At 43.5% G+C, this 19,336-nt stretch overlaps 1 protein-coding gene across 1 annotated transcript in view; it reads right to left on the reverse strand.

The window, feature by feature from the left end:
- The window catches only part of LOC133137991 (regulating synaptic membrane exocytosis protein 4-like), a 169,370-nt gene that overhangs the window by 81,921 nt on the left and 68,113 nt on the right, over window positions 1-19,336 (reverse strand). Inside the window, exons 7-12 of the mRNA XM_061256433.1 lie at window positions 17,330-18,183; window positions 7,171-7,238; window positions 4,897-5,016; window positions 2,797-2,896; window positions 1,866-1,989; window positions 237-283 (exon numbers count right to left, since the gene is read on the reverse strand). Of these exons, the coding sequence (XP_061112417.1) occupies window positions 237-283; window positions 1,866-1,989; window positions 2,797-2,896; window positions 4,897-5,016; window positions 7,171-7,238; window positions 17,330-18,183 (1,313 nt within the window). The remainder of the gene's footprint in view (window positions 1-236; window positions 284-1,865; window positions 1,990-2,796; window positions 2,897-4,896; window positions 5,017-7,170; window positions 7,239-17,329; window positions 18,184-19,336) is intronic.

The following is a 19,336-nucleotide window of genomic DNA, read 5'->3' on the forward strand; positions in this document are numbered from 1 at the left end:
TCAGTTGACATTTTCGGTGGCACGGCTGATTAATTTGCGCTCCCACGAAACAACGACGGGGATTGACACAGCCAAGTCAATAGAGAGAAAACATGAGATCTAAATTCAATTTGTTTAATTGGCACTTCAAGGACTTTTTTTCCAAATGAATTGCAATTCATTCACTGAAGCCTTCACTGAAGATGAAGTACAGACAATAAATAAAACAGCTCTGCAGGACTGAGGAAGCGACTTACTGGATTCCAGTTGTGCATGTGTGCTGTCTGGTATTCTGGGAACATCCCTGTAAAGAAAAGGAAGGTGGAGGATGATGTACGTACAACACTCGACACATTGACCACAAGAGCAACATCTGTAATTTTTCAAGCTGTTTTCTGTGAAATACAAAACCAGTGAGAATACATGAAATAACAACTGTGTTTCTGTATTCCTTCCTTTCCCCAACCAATGCTTTTCTTCCAAACCCTTTCTTTAAAATGCTATTTAGTAGCGATGTGCTAATTGCTAAGAGACTGAGTCAGACTGAGTCAAAGCGGAGAAGATTTTGCACAACAATAACTGCACAAACATAATTGTCCCTGTCACGATGATCCAGCTCATTTTATTCTTGTGTATTTCAATACTCTAAATAGCCACTAGTCTGTTTAGTAGTGTGGGAGTCCACAAACATGTGCTAAAGTCATGGTTTTGCAATACCATGACAAAACTATTAGCTAAATATTAGTTAAGTTATGCTGGTATTTTATGGAGTTAGGCCTAGTCACGTTCAAATTTGATAACGATTAAATGACGAACTGCGTAATGTTATTCTAAACCAGCTGTTCGACGTCGGATTTCTTAATTCGTATTTTTCTTTTGCATCGATTTTCTAATCCAACGTTAGTTAAGAAGGGGCCGTTTTTTGTTAAGGCGGCCCACCTTAACTATAAACCACTGCAGGAAAGACTGACTATGTTAGATGCTGCGTTATAACTTTGCCAAGATCATCATCACGGCGGCACGGATGGCGCAGTGGGTAGCACTGCCGCCTCACAGCAAGGAGGTCCTGGGTTCGAATCCCCGTCGGCCGGGGCCTCTCTGTGTGGAGTTTGCATGTTCTCCCCGTGTCTGCGTGGGTTTCCTCCGGGTACTCCGGTTTCCTCCCACAGTCCAAAGACATGCATGTTAGGCTGATTGGAGAGTCTAAATTGCCCGTAGGTATGAGTGTGTGAGTGAATGGTGTGTGTGCCCTGCGATGGACTGGCGACCTGTCCAGGGTGTATTCCTGCCTTTCGCCCAATGTATGCTGGGATAGGCTCCAGCCCCCCTGCGACCCTGTTCAGGATAAGCGGGTTCAGATAATGGATGGATGGATGGATGGAAGATCATCATCACAGCAGGAAGACTGACACGGTGACTGATGGACTGACAGTAGCTCCCTACTCATTTGATGAAAACATGGCCTTACTCGTACAAGAGTAAGGCAGTTGCAAGACTGAACGTGATTGGATAGGATGCATCCAGAACAAAAACAAAGACACGTGGGATTGCGTTATGACATTTATGCTTCAAGATCTTCTGTTGAATGTTACAAAAGAACGGATGTTATCATATTGATATATTACATGGAATTAAATTACTCCTGTATATATAGTATAATTTGAGGGGGAAAGTAGCAAAGTTACGTTTGACTTGACTTGGCCGGGAAGTGGCTGGGGGTTTTCTCTTTTATTTATTTATTTTGCGAAAATATTGAGACTGACAACTTTAAGCCGTGCTTTATAGATTCTGAGATCAATTCTCTGAGAGGACAAGTCAAAGGTAAACTGAGGCCTGATTTACAAATTACATTCCATGTAAAAAAAGAAATAAAAGCAAAAAATTACCCAATGGGTCGCGAAACCACCAGCTCAACCTGGGGTTCAGGCTTAGATTCGAGAATAATATTGTAAACTTCTTTAAATGTGGCTCCTTGTAAATGCCTGCCATTCCACTCCAGTACCTGATCACCTGCAGGACAAAAGATACAAATAATTACCGCAAACCCTCAGCGATAAGTACTTACATGAATCAGATGTTTATTTTTCTATTATTCAAACTAAAAAGAAACTCTCACCACTACTCTTGTGAGCTGACAATTAGACGGTTCTCTCTGCGTTTTGAGTTTTGAGATATTGAGCTGAAAAGATTCTAAAGTAAATGGGCTCCAAGCAGATACGACTTTTAAATTGGTCATTTTTTCATACTTTCAAACAGTATTTTTGTCTAAAACTTCACACATGTAATTTGTGTCCTATAAACAACATATTTACTAACTAACTAATAATGTCAGTTGACGTCAGCTCCCATCTCTACTTCACGGCCATAAATAACAAAAAGATAGAACAGCACTTCAGCAACATGTTAAGATTAGAGCAGTGCGACAGAATGAGCAGCCTAAATTCAAGCAAAAGTTAAAATGGCAGTTTTTGGGAAAATTGATCCTGCTGTCCTTTATGTGTACTATTTAGGTTATTAATGGCCCTGGAGTGAAGACCTCTGGGCCGGTTTTGCAGAGCGAGAGACTTAAAAGTGCTGACACAACAGGAGCTCTGCTCTCCTGCCGTTCATCTCTGATGTGCTGTGGAAATTGCATGGTTCATATCAGGCAAAATGAGAACAAATACTCCTGTAGCCTTCGCTTGAGACAACACATCAGTGTCTGGGCTCAGACCATTTCCTTTCTCTAGCCTAGGCTACGGATATGTAGAGCATGAGAGGGCGTGGAGTGGAGACAGGCGGTGAAGTCGCAGATACAAACTGTCGTCAGCGGTGTACCTGGTCGGAGGTGGCCAACAGTATCTGCTAGACTTCCTTTCTTCACTTTCGTGATGAAAGCACAAAGTCTACCAGATTCTGTCATCTTTCCTCCAACCACCTGTTGGAAAGAGAAAACAGAAACTCAATGTTTCTACTCTATCTACAGTGACATACACTGATTTACAGTCAATCAGCCAGTAAAGAAGTGTTCACTGATAGTATTTCATTTTTTTCTGTCACCTCCCATGATAAACCTCATACTAAACATTACAGTATGAAAAACAACAGTATTAATATAACAAGTTTAAGTACATGGGTTCAAGGAAAAGAAAACCATGCAATTTAATTTTGGAACTGGTGCTGAAACGGGTGCAGATTGCACAGTAATGTGTGATTAAATATGTATTGGTGGTTAAATGTGTATAGGTGTCTATTCAATCAAACTGCAATATGCTTTGCTTTGCTTTTTTGATGTGGCACATTACAGGACTTTTGCTTCCTACACAATGTGGTTACTTTCAACTTCAGAGGCTTCTGAAGTTGAAGAAAAAAGTGAAAGAAAAAGATGAAATAGACCAAGCACACTAGCTACCTGTGCACTGAATATCTGCCTTAGTTTCTACACAGCTGCACAGTGCCCCCATTCTTGGTCCAAATATGTGTGACAGCTTTTTAATATTTAAGATATTTATAACACCAAAAAATGATGACTACAGTCTAACCTTACTTCAGTTATATAATAAATATACACAGTAGTGATGTTAATTCCGTGCCCGGACTAATAAAGTCACAGAGAAGTTGACTGGAGCGATGAGAAAGCAACACTGTGACTTTGAGGTCTATGACTGTCCATCACTGTGACACGGAGTCACCACAGAGGCAACTGCACATCACAGTCAGAAACAAAAAAGTTACGTAACACACATCAGAGAGTGAGTGGGAGAGACTCTTCAAAGTAAAAGAAGTCTGCATTCAAGAACTTTTCACAACTAAGGCTGGGTGTTTGTGCTAGACGGGTATCACTTATTCAGTCATTTTTGCAGTTTTTGGCAGTTCTGTGACTCCACATTTTTTGCGATTTCCAAGGTTTCCTCAAATTGTATCGATTTGTGTGATTGTCCTACACTTTTGGATGATAACTCAAGCTTAACATAGCCGACAGTGTTATTTGTATAGGCATACACATTTTAACTATATTGCCAAAGGCTGGGAAAAAAAAGTGAAATAATGGGTACAGATAAGTGTATTTGGAATTGTGCTGGGCTCAAGATTTCTATCCTTTTTGTTGCATGTATGAACATTCAGTGACAAGAAGGAGCGCTCCATTAAAGACCAAACCTAGCAATATGCAACATGTAGTATAGTCGACCAAAACTAACTTTGAAATAAATGAAAACAGACATATGGTAACCGTAATGCAACTGAGCATTCACTAAACAAAGTTATGTTAAATTAACGTTGAACATTTTACTCTTTCTTTCCGTGACTGACGGAATTAAGTCTTGAAACCCACCAGTTTAGCAATGTATTTTGCTTCTTGGCTATTTGTTCCTAGCAGCTGGCTACTGCCATTTATTTTTCGAATCTTCAAGCACAATAAACCCGTAATTATGAACTTTTATCTTTCTCTGTTTCTCCTCTTTCTCAAGGTTTCATATTTTGTCCTATTATATATAAAGTCCTTCCTCTATGCTCTTATGAACCATTTTCCCACTGGACCGGTGTGACAAAATATTCTTTAAAACCATAACATGGAGAGTGCTATTGTGAATTATGTCTTAGATTCTGTTCTTGTCTAGAAATCTAAATCCCGCTTAAGGAGGTTATATTGCCTACACTACGTCTAGATTTGTCAGTACAAGTGGTCTGTTAGTCAGGACAGCCATGGAATGCAGGGCGCAATGCACTAGCATTTATCATTGCAGAAAGTTACACATTATGAAAAATAACTATGATGATATAGCCATATATTTCAAATATAACAATGATTTCTGCTTTAGAGACATATTTTAGAATGCCTCTTAGAATATAGGTCATATTACAATATGTGCTAAAAGCAGAAACAGATTTATTTGGTTTCATGCACAATGTGTACATTGACAGAAGGAATGAGTTTACCTTCAGTCCCAGCAGTGCGCCCGTGTCTCGAGGAACGCTTCCGTCTTTCATCCGCTTGTTTAGCAGAATCCGCCCGATCAAACGCTCTCCGTCTTTGGATGGCTGCCATGTCACAGGATGCTACAAGGTCAAAGTGACAACACACCTTGTGTTTTACAACAGGTAGGCCGCATCTCAGAACAGGCTAACACACAGGAGCGGCAGGCTATTTCAGTTCTGTTTGCTGAGAGGAGTCATGACCACACAAACTCAAGCTGTTCGTAATAACACATTCTGCCATAAAGTGGATATTTTTGGTTTCTGGCTAGCATCATTGACATTCGGCTATATCGAATCAGTAACACTCTCTGTTAGCTCTGTTTTTAGTACTGCAGTGCAAGGTTCTGTGTTAACAGAATTTATTCACAAGTTTATTAAATACTTTTAAGCTTAAACAATTCAGCTGGCTGTTGTGTGATGTAGTGGAATGTGTAAGCAAAGGTTAAGCAAACTGGATCCTTTTTAAAATAAAAGTGTGTGTGATTTTCAGACATTAGTACCTTGTAAGTCTGTAAAATGCCAGATTAATTATTGCTGTAATAATACTAATTATCCAGAGGATAACAAAGTAGTGGAGGAATGGGTAGGTGTCTGACATTCAGTCAGACTAGTTCTCTCCAGCTGTGCATTTGGTAACTTAGGTCATGCAACCTGCACTTGGGTTTGCTGCATAATTAGGCAAAATACATTTACACAAAGCTTTTGCCACCGGATCAACTCCTACTGATAATAAGTTAAATTAGTGGAGTCACGTAAAAGGCCTGCTGAAATAGATTTGGTTTCTCGTACATGCATTCTATTCTATAAAAAACGTCTTTGTGTTGACAACGTTCACATCCATGAACTGTGTACTGGTGCACACACATAAAGGCACGGAGGAAGATGATCATAGACTGTATGATGTATACACAATAATGCTTTAAATTTGGGGCTTCAGCCCACGAGGCTCAGAAGCCAAAGCATAGGGTTATAAGGAGGAATTTGATTTCTGCCTTTGAATTCTGTGAACACGACTCGACAAGCCGAGCGAGTTTGTGTGACCATGACAAGGTGACGGGCAGATTGTGAGAGACATGCATTAATCCATGCACAAGGATAAGCCGCAGTGTGATATCCAACACTAACAATCTGACACATACCAGTGGGACAGAAAAAGCAGATGGAGAAATTAAATTTGATGAATAAATGAAGAAAATGTAAATGAAAAACAAAAAGAACAGTTTTGTAAAAAAAAAAAAAAAAAAAAGGATGAAAATGCTAAAAACAGACTGGACACTACACAGACTGCACCACGAGCTCACAGAACAGAAACGACGCAAGGACACGTACATGACAGTGGAAGGGAAAAAAGAAAAACATAACTGTCTGTGCAAAACAAATCCAGACTCCCGCTCGTAAAAAAGGCTGCACTGTCTTAGTGGATAGCTGAGAAATCATAGCCGGAGTAAGGGTGTGGGAAAGGGTTTCATAACACAGTGAAGGACATTGGCCTGGGGTGACAGAAGTGGCCCCTAAAGTACTCAAATGTTAGCTACAACACAAAGTACCCAGGAAGACTACTGTAGCATGCATCAGGTGGACCTGCACATTCCTGAGTGCTGTGACAAATGAGCCGCTACAGTTTATTTGTACTGTTGCTTTTTTAGTGGAAACAGCAAAGCAAGCAAGAGGGCTCCCCGTTTCCTCTTTCAGCAGCCCCCCCGAATCCCACCCCCAAATCCTCCACCCACTGGGTAGGGGGAACTGCCGGAAGGACACCCGGAATAAAAGTGTAACAAAAAAACAGAAAAGAAAGATATAGACATCGACCTATTTACAATTAGTGACAAAGAGCAAACAAGACCAGATGAATAGGTAAATAAAAGACAAAAAGCAGGTCGGGGTAATCTCAGTACCTTCTCACTATGGCTATGCTCCTCGTTTAGGGTAGTGCTACTGCACGTATCAACGCCAGAGTCTTTAACTTGGGGTTCGCACCATTCCAAGTCCTCTTCGAACGAATCGCCCCCAAAGCGCACCGTTTTCTTTTGCCTCTCAGTTAAGGTGTAAGGCGAGTCGGACAAAAACGCCTGCTCAATAGCTTTTCTTTTTCCCCTTTGACTGTCCCCTACAGGTGTGGGATATAAAAAAAGAAAGAAAAAAAAGAAAAAAAACATGCACAGGTGAATTAAAAACAAAGGAAAGGTGAAATGGCGAAGGTCTCTGGAGAGGGCCGCGCGGCTCCGCATGTCTCACCAAAGACATTGGGGAGGCCTCGCTGCTGTGCCACGACGTGTGGTCCCACCAGTGCCCGTCCATATCTGCTGCGGAGGACGGACACACAAGAGAGGACAGCGGGGGACAGGTGAGGACAGAGCGGACCTACCGGCGCGCTCTCACACACACACTCTCCCGCACACTCACGCGCACTCACACACGCGCACTCTCACACACACACGCCCACGCTCACACACACACTTGCACACTCACGCGCACTCACACACGCACACTCACACACACGCGCGCGCCCGCGCTCAAACACACTCACACACACTCACGCGCACTCACACACGCGCACTCTCACACACACACACGCGATCTCACACACGCGTGCTCTCACACACACACACACGCCCACGCTTACACACACTCACACACACACACTCACGTGTACTCACACATGCGCACTCTCACACACACACGTGCACTCACACACACTCACCTGCGCTCACACAAACTCATGTGCACTCACAAACGCGCACTCTCACACACACTCACGCGCACTCACACACGCGCGCGCTCTCACACACACACATGCACTCACACACACTTGCTGCACACAAACCCACATACAAGCACACACGGATATGGGCACACACAGACAAACTTGCACACATGTACAAACTCATTCTGACACACACAGACACGCTTGCACATAAATACAAACACAAACTCATTCTGACACGAACACAGACACGCTTGCACATACGTACAAACACAAACTCATTCTGACACGGACACAGACACACTTACAAACACACATACACAGGCTCGCATGTACACGCACATGCACAACGTCCTGAAATAGACAAGAGATACTCATACAGTACATCCATTTCTGAAGATCGATCACCTCACCATTTTTACAGACAATCACAAAACACACATAGTAAAGAGAAATGTGACTGTCAGGTTGGAAGAGAGGAAAGAAAAACCAGCATTAATATTCACTCATGTACACCATCCAGCACTAGACCAATGCTGTAGAACTCCATGAACAACATGCCAGACATCACTACTACATGTGTATTTTGTGCCGTTTCATCAAGGGAAGACAAGGAAGGTATTGAAGAGCTGAGATGTGACAATTGGCAGGTGATGCAGTATATTCTGCTACTAGTGAAAATGCTTCTACTTATCATTCTTTTCTAATTTAAAACAAACATTTTCATTATTAATTATATTATCAGCATAACAATACGAGTGAAAAGTTATTAGAAAAAATGACATTCATTTCAAAACATCTTAGTATTTGGTATGTCCACCTTTTGCTTTAATGGCAGCGTGCACTCAAGCTGGCACGGACTCCACAAATGTGTGCAAAACCTGATGATTCATGGTATCCTAGCATTATTTGACAATGTTCCAAAGAGGAACTTGTGATGTTATTGAATACTTTGCTTTTGTCAGTCTTCAAGTGTCCCCATAAATGTTCAGTGGGGTTTGAGGTCTGGTGATTGTGGATTGTGCAGCACTCCCTGCTCTTCTTTGGTTGTCAAGTAGTTCTTGTAAAGCTCTGATGTAACTTTAATTTGTTTTCATTTTTTTCAAAATCCTAAAACTTTCAGTTTATTTCCAGGATTACATGAAAAAAAAAATAGTCTCAGAATTTTGGACCCCACTGTACATCTTAAACAGCATGGATCAGTCACTCGCTAACCTGAGGAAGAAGTGGGCCAACAGCAACATTATCTTATGTGGGTGTGGCCTCCTCATTTCTTTAAATTGACTAAAGACTGTTTACCTTGACATTTACATTCTTTGCTATTAAATATCTGATGGCTGCCTTACTGGATATTTATTAAACACAGCATATTTGCGTTTTTATCATTGATGTGGTACAGTGTTTTGTCATACTGCTCTCAAACTTCTCCGCGCTCTCGCTACATGCCGTGTGGTCAGCGCTTGTGTAGTGGAAACAGCCGTGGCGCTAGGACCTTAGCTAACCCCCGGCTGACTGCGGCTGTGGGGGCAGCGTTGGGAGAGCGTGTCCTGATTGAGTGTCCCGTGGCTGCACCAGCGAGCAGAGCCTTGAGAAAAACAGCAACCCCGCGGGGGGACAAACGCCCCGTCTCACTGCCTCTGGCAGCCAGATATATCATTTCCTCAGAGCCCGGGGCCCGTGAATGCAGTCTTTCAGGAGAGGGCCGAGATGGATCGATACACACCCGACCCCTCAGGGATGCGCCCTGACCCTCTTCGCTGTAAACACATATTTCTTTGGATCGGTTCCAGTAATAGAAAAGGGGGTAGATACTGTACTGAGGACTGTGGGTAACAAATATTAACAACGGCCATTCTCAGGGTGCCAAGTGCGCAGGCACGCCATAAACAAACTACAAGGAACTGCACAGCTTCCTGGAAGAACAGTCCGGAAGTCGCCTGCGTACGTTTGAAAAGCATTTCTAGAACTGCAGAACAAAATGTCGTATGCTAAACCGTGACCATACTGTGACTTTGAGTGACAGCCGCAGACAGCGTGTTGATATGGAATGCAGCTTCACCGCTAGCTCTGTTCAACAGCAGGGATCAAATGCAGCTGCCTGTCCACCAAAGAGGATCTACTCCCATGTGATCCAAAAATGTTTGTTGTAATCTGCCTACCACTGCTTCATAAGTAACCCCACCAGGGTCAGGAATTGTCCAAAGCTGATTTGCAGAGGCGCAGCAGCTCTGAGCACAGTCAAAAGAAGAGAGAAATCATTAGTCGCTCGCCCGGTCTTTATCTCTGAGGTTCGGAGTTCAGGCATCCCAATAATAATCTCTTTTATCACCACAAAAGTCTGTTCGCCTATCCCATCCACCCAAGCTGTAAAGCACCAACCCTGTCTTTGCAGTGTCTAAGAGAACAAGCAACAGCTCAGAGTACAACAAAATGCAGCACAACAATTTTGAGTGACAATCCCATGGTCAACATCTTGAGTCATTCCATAAGAAACAGAAAGAAAGGAGGAACAAAACAAGTGTTCATGTATGATAAGTACTTTGTGTGTGGGAGTGGCAAATTAACCATCCTCTCCAGGGTATATTTTCTTCAATTAAAAACAAATGCCAAAACACATTTACATTTATTTTACTGTTAATGATAGATAATCAATAAATCTTCAGTGTCCCCGAGGGATAATTTGGTTACAACAACATAGCCCTTGAGCTGCAAGTTGCAGCAAGAGAAACACCATTTTGTGGCTGGGAACATCCTTGATCTTTACTTTGATGCACCTTTACCGGACAGTCCTATGAGCCTTTAAGTTTGGTTTTAAATTGGGTATGTGGACCAGTCAGGTATGCGCCCATATAAAATGTATCCACATCCATATCTTCTCAATGCAAGTCTAGACTGGCTCTCGGTGGAGAGCAGCTGAGAGTACGAAGCGGATGCTGAGCAGGTGGAGCTCATTAAGGCTGCAGTAAGTCCAGAGGGCCCGACAGTGAAGGAACGCCACAGTTCTGTGCCTTGTAGACAGTTTTGTCTGGCCTCTGAGACTAACGCAATTAGGTCTGCACTGCTCTCCAAGGCATCTGTCTCACTGGAAATACAGCAAGCCTTACAGTGAGGCTGGTCTCGACAAAGTGCTATTTAGGTCAGTGAAGTGGGGAAAGGAGTGCCCACTGTACCAGGTTCACTGTAATAAATACATGCCCTTTTACCAGGGCAAAATAGAAGCTAAAAGCTAAATAGAAGCAAAGCCAAAATACAACTCACATCTATCAACATGAAATATATACGAGGGAATTTTCAAAGGCGAAATAAATTATGCTTAAGCAAAACGTGGAGCAGCTTCCCGTATCAGGCATATTCAATTAAAAAGAGACACCTATGCTTAAGGTAAGGGTAACAAAATACACTGACCATATGCAAACTACAGAAGCATAAATCATCCGTCCTTTCTGCAATCCTTTGCAAGGATATAACCACATCATCATATTTCAGTTTTTTCTTTTTTCAAGCATGAAAAACAACAAAAGGTCAAATACAGTAACATTACAATTTACAGCAAGTATTATAGAGTACACTGAATGACTACAAAATACTTAGAAAGAGAAAATAGAACATAGAAAGCACTTTGAACTCACAGAAATAAAACACAAAATAAATAAAACAGAAGTGTTCAAATTCAACCTTTTCAGCAGGGATTTCAGATTCTTAGACAGAAACAGCAGAGGCATTTCAGATGCTTACAGATGAACAGCAGAGACCAAGAGCTTGTTCCTGCAAAGGTCACATTTACTTTTAGGCCTCTCTGACCTAAAATCACACCTCTGATCTTCAAAGCTTTAGCTTGAACTTCTTATGCTGAAATTGCTCGTCAAACCTTTATAACGGCACATGCTAAAGATGTGAGTCTCACGCTGCCTCTGTTATGCGTATGGGCATCACTAGACATATCCAGTAAATTAGAGTGGGAGAATCCTCGAAGCAGTTGCTGCTATCATTTCACCACAAAAAACTGCCCATCACACCAATAACCTCCAAACTCCATCATCAAAATGATGCCAGCTGTTCAGGTTTATTAAATAAGCATGAGATACTGTAAATGAAGCGTGAGATACTGTAAATGAAGCATGACACTGTAAAATAAGAATACAATATTGCGGCCCACAGCCCACATTTTTCTAAAGAACATTCTAAGATTAAAGACTCCCATTGGCTAAATTGCCTTCGTGAGCAGCGGGATGTATGGGGTACAACACTGTAGAGTCAGTGAAACTAACACAGTACTTCCACCTCACCCCCCTCTCCCCCCCATTCTCAAAGAAACACAGAAGACACTAAGCCCACAGTATTGCACATTTGAATTTTGGATATTTTAAGCTCCCCTCACATTTTGTGAAAATCATTTTTTAATGAGCCAAATCTTTTCGTGAGCGGTGCACTTTTTTGGGGGTAATTTCTCAAGTTCTTTTCAAGACCAGGTTGCCGTGTCTGCACGACACCATGATTTCCCCTGGGTTTAAAACGGTAATTCGTTTGCACCCGGCATTCAATCTATGCCTCCGTTCAGCATGAAAACAATTCCCAAATCCTTCCTGATTTGCTTACTCCACCTTTATGTTTTCTTTTTTACTGTGCTATTGTGGAACAAGGTTACAGTCTGCCTGCAGCCCAGACAAACTTCTCTCCCCTGTTGTAAGCAATTTCATGAAAGGAAATCCAGACACGCAATAATACTAATGATTCGTAGAATCAGAATTATAAAAAAACAAGCCAATTATAAGGCTGGGCCTTGACCTGGTGAACTATCATAAATAGCCAATAGCAAAAAAGAAAAACAGAGTTGGTTGCTGGCCAGGAAACAACAATAATTCAAAACAATTATTTTCCTAGGATTCTCTAAATTCACAGCATGCCAGTCAGGATAAGAATGTCTATTCAATATATAATCAGCAGGATTTGCTGTGGCAGCCAGCAATAATCATGTACTGTATGAATGATAAACAAAACATGTTCACTATGACATCAATACTACAAGGAATGGCTTTACATTGTGTGTGTACAAGCTCAAGCCAGGTTAGTCCGTGCCCAACCCAGGGTTCATTCAGGGTTCAAGGAACACCTCTTACCACTGCAGCCTGGACGATACTCAGCTCACTCACTAAGGGACGGAGCAGGATGCAATTAAGTGCTGATAGCACACACATCCTCCAGGGATATTACGGGTGTCTGGCACAATATGCCCGCACACAACCAGCTGGGGGTGCAGTGGGTTTCTGAAGCAGGCAGCTGACAGTAAATATCCAGCAGCAATGTAGGGGTGGGGCCATTAATTATTCGCCATATTAGCCCCCTTCGAGGCGGAGCTAGCCACCCCGTTTTCAATATTGCCTTCTCTACCCAGAGAACAGAATCTTTTTTTATTCCCTTCAATTTTTAATTAAATGAAATGCCTCTGCCAATTCTACACTAAAGTTGTACGGTGTGTTCTCGGCTTAAGATGGTGTGCCTGTCATAACTTGTCAGACATTAGGAAGAGCCGTGTGGAGCAGCCCATTAGGGAAAAGTGAATCCTGCATGCTGGAAATTAGAACGACTTTTATCGGACATGAGGTCCATCTTTTTGCATAATACAGAGATGCCATCCTGAATGTAGGCCCAGCTTTTAATGCAGTGGCACAGACAGGGCGTTAAAATATATGGTCTGATTAATCTGTTTGATGGGCATCTGAAGATTCTATGTATAATAAAGATATCCACTCAGAGCCTAAGATATTTTTTTTCTCTTTGCACTATTGTGGGACTCAGATCAATAGAGACCTTAGCAAAAGTAGAGAACTGTCAAAGAGTAAATCGGTTTGTGGGCAAAACAGGAAGGAGCCAACCCCATTATGCTTTGTCAATTAGAAATGTGTGGCCTACTCAGCATTGCAAATGCAGGTTTAGCTTCTCACAAGCTCCTGCGATAACCATCCATATATGTACAGTAAGACCAAGCTTTTGGTAGCACAGATACCTCTGGTGAATGACAAAAACTGTTTTATTCAGACACTAACGGAAGCTAATGTAGGTGTTCATTTTGTAAACAGGGTTAATTGGAAGTCTTTGTGCAATTCTACATGAGGAAGGGCATTAACGTCAATAGCAATACTCCAGACAGACACGAGTTGGGTGGGAATCTACACCTTCCTGCACTGAGACCTGCTGCAGTCTCAGCTGATGTGAACTTGCTCCAAATCTGTCAATGTGAAGAGTGTCCTTTGGAAAAGACACTTAAACCACAGAGGATTTTTGTGAACTTGTGTTGACAGTTTTGTTTTTGGTTGGTAAGACAGGTCAGTTAACTTTTAGAGCTGTTCGATGGGTTTGGGCTATCAATGTTTTCACAATTAAAAAGAAAAGGCAGCCAGCCACCTTACATATAAAGCACCATAATTATACTCCCTACCTATTTCTCTATTAATGCAATCAGAGATCAAATGACTGTTTTCTGCATGAAATGAACTATAGTAGTTTGTGTATTTTTTAAAGTTGAGGTTACCGTACTGTGCAACATGAAGAAAATATTTCATTGTCCCAAACATCATGGTGCTCACTGTGTGTGTGTGTGTGTGTGTGTGTGTGTATGTGTGCGTGCGCACAAGCTAGCAGCATAAGGATTGAACGATAAACCAAGTTAAGAGGAGTGCCTCATACTGTTGCAATAGGTTACTTCACTTTGTATCGTTTGATCAAACGGTTATCGACTACACAATTATAGACCTCTCAAAATATGTCATTATCTCCCATTTGAGGATTAGGACTTTCTAATGCCTTGCTCTCCATTACATAATTGAGCCAGCATAAATAATTGAAGCACCCAGCTTGTGCAAAGTGCTGGTCTGGAATACAGTGCACACCACAAGTCAATAGCGGCGGATTACTTGTCTGATTTCAGCTCGCGCATGGCGACAGGCATATGCATATAGCTTGTTTTTTGTTTTTGAATCATGTTAACGTTCTTTAACCGGGGGGAGCGCCTTAAAAGTCTCAGCTCAGAGGCAGACAGGATCAATCGGCTGCTGACCTGAGACGAACTCCCAAGCTGGAAAGCATTCCAGACAGTGTAAAACAATACAAAAAGGAAGAAAAGATACAATCCTTTTCCTAGCATCAGAGACGTTTCCGAGAAAAATCAAAAAGGACATCATGACGAGTCTCTCTACTGTTCAAACCTTAGGCCACAGATGCAGAGTCCCATTCTCCAGACTGACCCGCTGTTTCAGTGTCAAGCCTCATGTTCGGTTTGGCCCAGTCTCCACCGAACAGCCAAGACGAGACAAGACTAAAGAAATCTCGGAACGTCCATGTTTAAATCTAAAAACGTCCATGAGTATGGACTAGGCAGTCCACAACAAAGTGTTTCCATGACGACCCGAGTTAACTGTACCATTATCGCAAATTGTCCTAAAACTCCAGGTTTAAGACTTGAGATGCTCAGTTTTCGAAACGCCAGCCGCCGAGAGCCAACGTTCTAAAACCGGACAGTTCACGCCGATAAAACTTTCTACTAAAGACCATCTTGTTGTGTCTCATCGTTTCGGCTGTTTGGTGGAGTCTCTGCAGGCAAAAGGGAACCCATTTGTTTTATTAAGGAATTTCTATCACAGTTAAGGATTAACTCAGATTGGAAATCTGACAAAGAGAATTGATCATCTTCCTTAACCTCCAAGGCTGTGATCTACAGAAACCCAGGAACCAGTAATTACCACGCCTCGGATGGCCTGCTTTACACTTAGCCCCTCCGCTGCAAGCCCATGTCCGAACGCTCTGCTCTAGAGGCCGCTCTCCATTTCAGTCCAGGCCATGGCAGCTCGTAATTATGAGCTTTGATCAACTTACAATCGTGACCCGTATATGCAGCATTAAGCTATCAGTGTCAAACTTCCTGTCGGGTGACTTCAGCTGTTAATTCTGCTAATGGCTTAACAGCTGCGTGAATTATGTAGCATTTTGCAACATGGATCATGTACTTTGGCATTACCTATGGGAATATAGATCAACACGCCACTTAGTATAGAGTCAATACTGCATACCATGTCTAATAATCATCATCGTGGATCACTGTACAAAAATTACATTTTAAAATCTCTCAGTTAATAGAACGTCTGTATGGCTTGGGGAAGGTCACAGTAATAAAGAAATATATAACAAGAAGAACAAGTTGACTGCATTATGGGCATCTGAAAGAGAGGACTACAGGTATATGTGAAGGATTACCATGTGTCGCATGTATAAGGCCAGCATGGATTGGAGAACTAGCCTACATGTCTTCAGAGATCTCTAATTGTGCTCTCATGTATCACGCACTTAAGAGGTTAGTGGTGTGAAGCAGCCGTTGTTTTAGCGAGATGTTCACGGCTAACAAACTCCATCATCAGAAATAGATTTAATGCATATTAATATTCATAGTACACAGGCGGTAAAATGTGAACATGCTGCACAGTATATGTCAGTTTATTAGCTGTATTGTGGAAGTGATGCTGCACATAGCCTATCAGTGAAATACAAAAAACAAAATCCACGAAAGGCACCCAAACTGAGCAGTAAGAGGATGTGTGAATTGTGCCATGGACTTGCAAGCAGGCTTTTGGCCCATAGACGTGTGTTCTCTATGAGTGGGTCTGTTTGGTTTATAACACGGTCCTGTCTTGGCTGCGAGAGAGTATGTCACTGTCTTCGGCACCACAGAAGCGCTGTTTGTCTTCACGCTTCCGGATTCGGCTGCTCGGAAGAGAACTTCGACTCACAGAGCGGTAGAAATCCAGGCGGGCGCAGCCTGATTTCTTCAGTCGGGTAATTACCGTTGCTGCACCTCCGTTAATTAATATGCACGACTGATGAAGGTGTCGCTCGGAAACGTGACATTCTCCTTTCAGAGGTCACGGGGCGTGAAACTCACGTTCATGTGCTTCGTCTGCCCTCCGGTCTGGAGAAACATAGTCTCGGAAAGGCCTCAGCACAAGCAACGAACCGTCAATGCAAATTTATCAGGAGGGCTTCAGCCTCGGTCTCAGCATATGCAGGGCCTCTGTCCTAGCCCAGCAACGAGAGGCGGTCCCTACAGGGTTAGCAAGGGGGCCCTTTCCCTAAACCCCAAACTGTTCACACATACGGTGTGAAAACAGACACACGTCTGTGCCTTATTTAGCTTGTCTGGTGAATTGGCACCAATTGAATACTCTCAAAAAGTGCAAACCCCCCGTCTGGTCCTCTTGGTTGGCTCAATTGCACCACGCAAGATCAATCAAGCACAGAAAAGTATTTGAATCCAATCAATTAATGTTTGATCCAGGTTTGTGACCTATCTCTGCCTGGGCCACCTCCAATAGACAATGGCATTGCACTGCTGGGATCATACAATCACACACAACACACAACTTGAACAGGTCCATATGCTCTGTGGGTAAAAAAGTTAGAAAGCCTTGCTTGGCAATGAGGTACGGCCATAACAAACAACCTTAGTACACTTAGTACAAGTACAAGTACACTTATCAGGGATAGAAGACTCATGTGGTCATATCATGTACAGAACACATCTGTAAATAAGCAAGCAAAAACTCATATTTTTTGGCATACCTTCCTGAAAAAGGGCCAGTTTTGAGAGTAGTCTGAGAAGAATAAACAGGACACATTTAACGGGGTTGGCAGTCAGGGGCCTACCTTTCTCGCTGACAGACTCACTCTCGATCTCCACATCCTCACAGCTGGTGTACTCGGGCGTGGTGGCCAGCTCCTCCTCCGAGCTGCTGAAGGACAGCTGCCGCATCTTGCCCAGCTTTTTGCTCTTGTGGGGCTTGGGCGGGGGCGGCCGCACCGACTCGGACTGGTCGGAGCTGAGCGAGTCGTTCCGCAGCATGGTCTCCATCTTCTCCCGCTTGGTCTTCCGCACGGCCGAGCTGGGGTCCAGGTGGTGCTGCTGCACGCGCGCGGGCCCCGCCCTCTCCCCCAGCACGGGGCTCCGGCGCGGGGTCGGCGGGCTGTTGTTGGACCGGTGGCCGGGGGAAGTCCTGTCCACCGAGTAGGAGCGCTGGCCCTCGGCCCTCGCCCCGGGCCCCTGCGGCTCGTCCAGCTCGGTGTAGGCCAGCGACACGTCGCTATGGCGACGCTCGTGCCGCGCCCGCGACACCTCGGCGTGAATGCGCATCTGCTCCTCGTAGGGCTGGGGTTTGACCGGGTAGCGGGCCAGGTTGGGGTCGCTGCGGTAGCGAGCCTGGTACTCCTCCTCTCTGCGCCGCTGCAGCTCGCACTCGCTCAGCGGGGGGCCCGGCTCCTCGTCCGGGGGGTACTCCTGAGAGCGCCAGCGACCCCGCCGCAACTGGTACTCCCCCCGGGCCGCGTCCGCGTCCTCGTACGCGCGCGACCCCCGCCCGGCCCGCCGAGGCTCCCGGCCCCCGTAGTCCGACGGAGACCGGGGCATCCCGCCGTCCGACAGGGCATACTGCGAGCGGTCGCCCCTCTCCTCCCTTTGGTCGTATTTTTGGTTTGGATCCCTGGATGCCGACGGGCTTCTTTTTCTGTCAATCAAAAGAGAAACAGACCAATCGGTGATCCCGTCAGCAGTTTGAGGCTGGAGGAGGGAAATCTCCGCTAAAAAAGACAATTGCATTTTAGTATTAGTATTGGTTTGTTAACATTCAGTGCATTGTTTTTCAGTTTCAACAATCTAGAGTAGTTTTCCATGAAAATACAAAAAGAAACCTATAAAAGCACAGAAAAGTACTTTTCTTCCAGCCTCATTGATCATGTGTTTCGCTACTGCGATTGAGACGGCTCACATGAGGGGGCAGCCTGTAGCGTAGTGGTTAAGGTAAATGACTGGGACACACAAGGTTGGTGGTTCTAATCCCGGTGTAGCCACAATATAATCCGCACAGCTGTTGGGCCCTTGAGCAAGGCCCTTAACCCTGCAATGCCCCAGGGGAGGATTGTCTCCTGCTTAGTCTGATCAACTGTACGTCTCTCTGGATAAGAGCGTCTGCCAAATGCCAGTAATGTAACATGATGGAAGTTACTGTATTGTCCTTGAGCTGGGCCAGTGTGGTCAGTGTGGAACTGGTGTCAAATTCATCTGTTTCTCTCACAGTATTTTCTTTGATATCTTATCAGAGAGCAGTCAGCATGCCCCACACCTCTGCCCCAGAAAATAGGCTACATACATTTTGCACAGCTTTGTAATATAAATGGGATGCTTGTATATCAATATGGACATTTTCCAGGGATATTGATGTACAGTATTCCACTAGATTCACGAAATGAGTTGTGGAGTTCATCATGATGCCTTAAGGTGTCATTGGCTTTTTTTTGTTGTTAGAACATATGATTAAGGATCAAATTATTTTTTTAAAGCAGCTTTAATTACCTACCATTACATGGAGTAAGATATCAAGAACAGGAGTAGGCCAATTTAATGCATCTTGACAGGTACATAAATTTAATTTAAGATTCACAGGACACTAGCCCCTTTGGGATGTTTTCAGGCTACTTTCAATTTACAGACAAGATACTTTTGGAGGACTTTTGAAGGAGCTCATTATATGAATGTGATGTATATCAAAGTGCACAACAACATACAGGGGTGATTCTTTGAAAATGGTTGCAAGCTGTGTCCAGGCACTTTCACACAGTACAATGAGAACAAATGATAATTTGGATAATTTAAATTCTTAT

The sequence above is a fragment of the Conger conger genome, chromosome 9, assembly GCF_963514075.1.
Source record: "Conger conger chromosome 9, fConCon1.1, whole genome shotgun sequence".
Taxonomy (NCBI): Eukaryota; Metazoa; Chordata; class Actinopteri; order Anguilliformes; family Congridae; genus Conger; species Conger conger.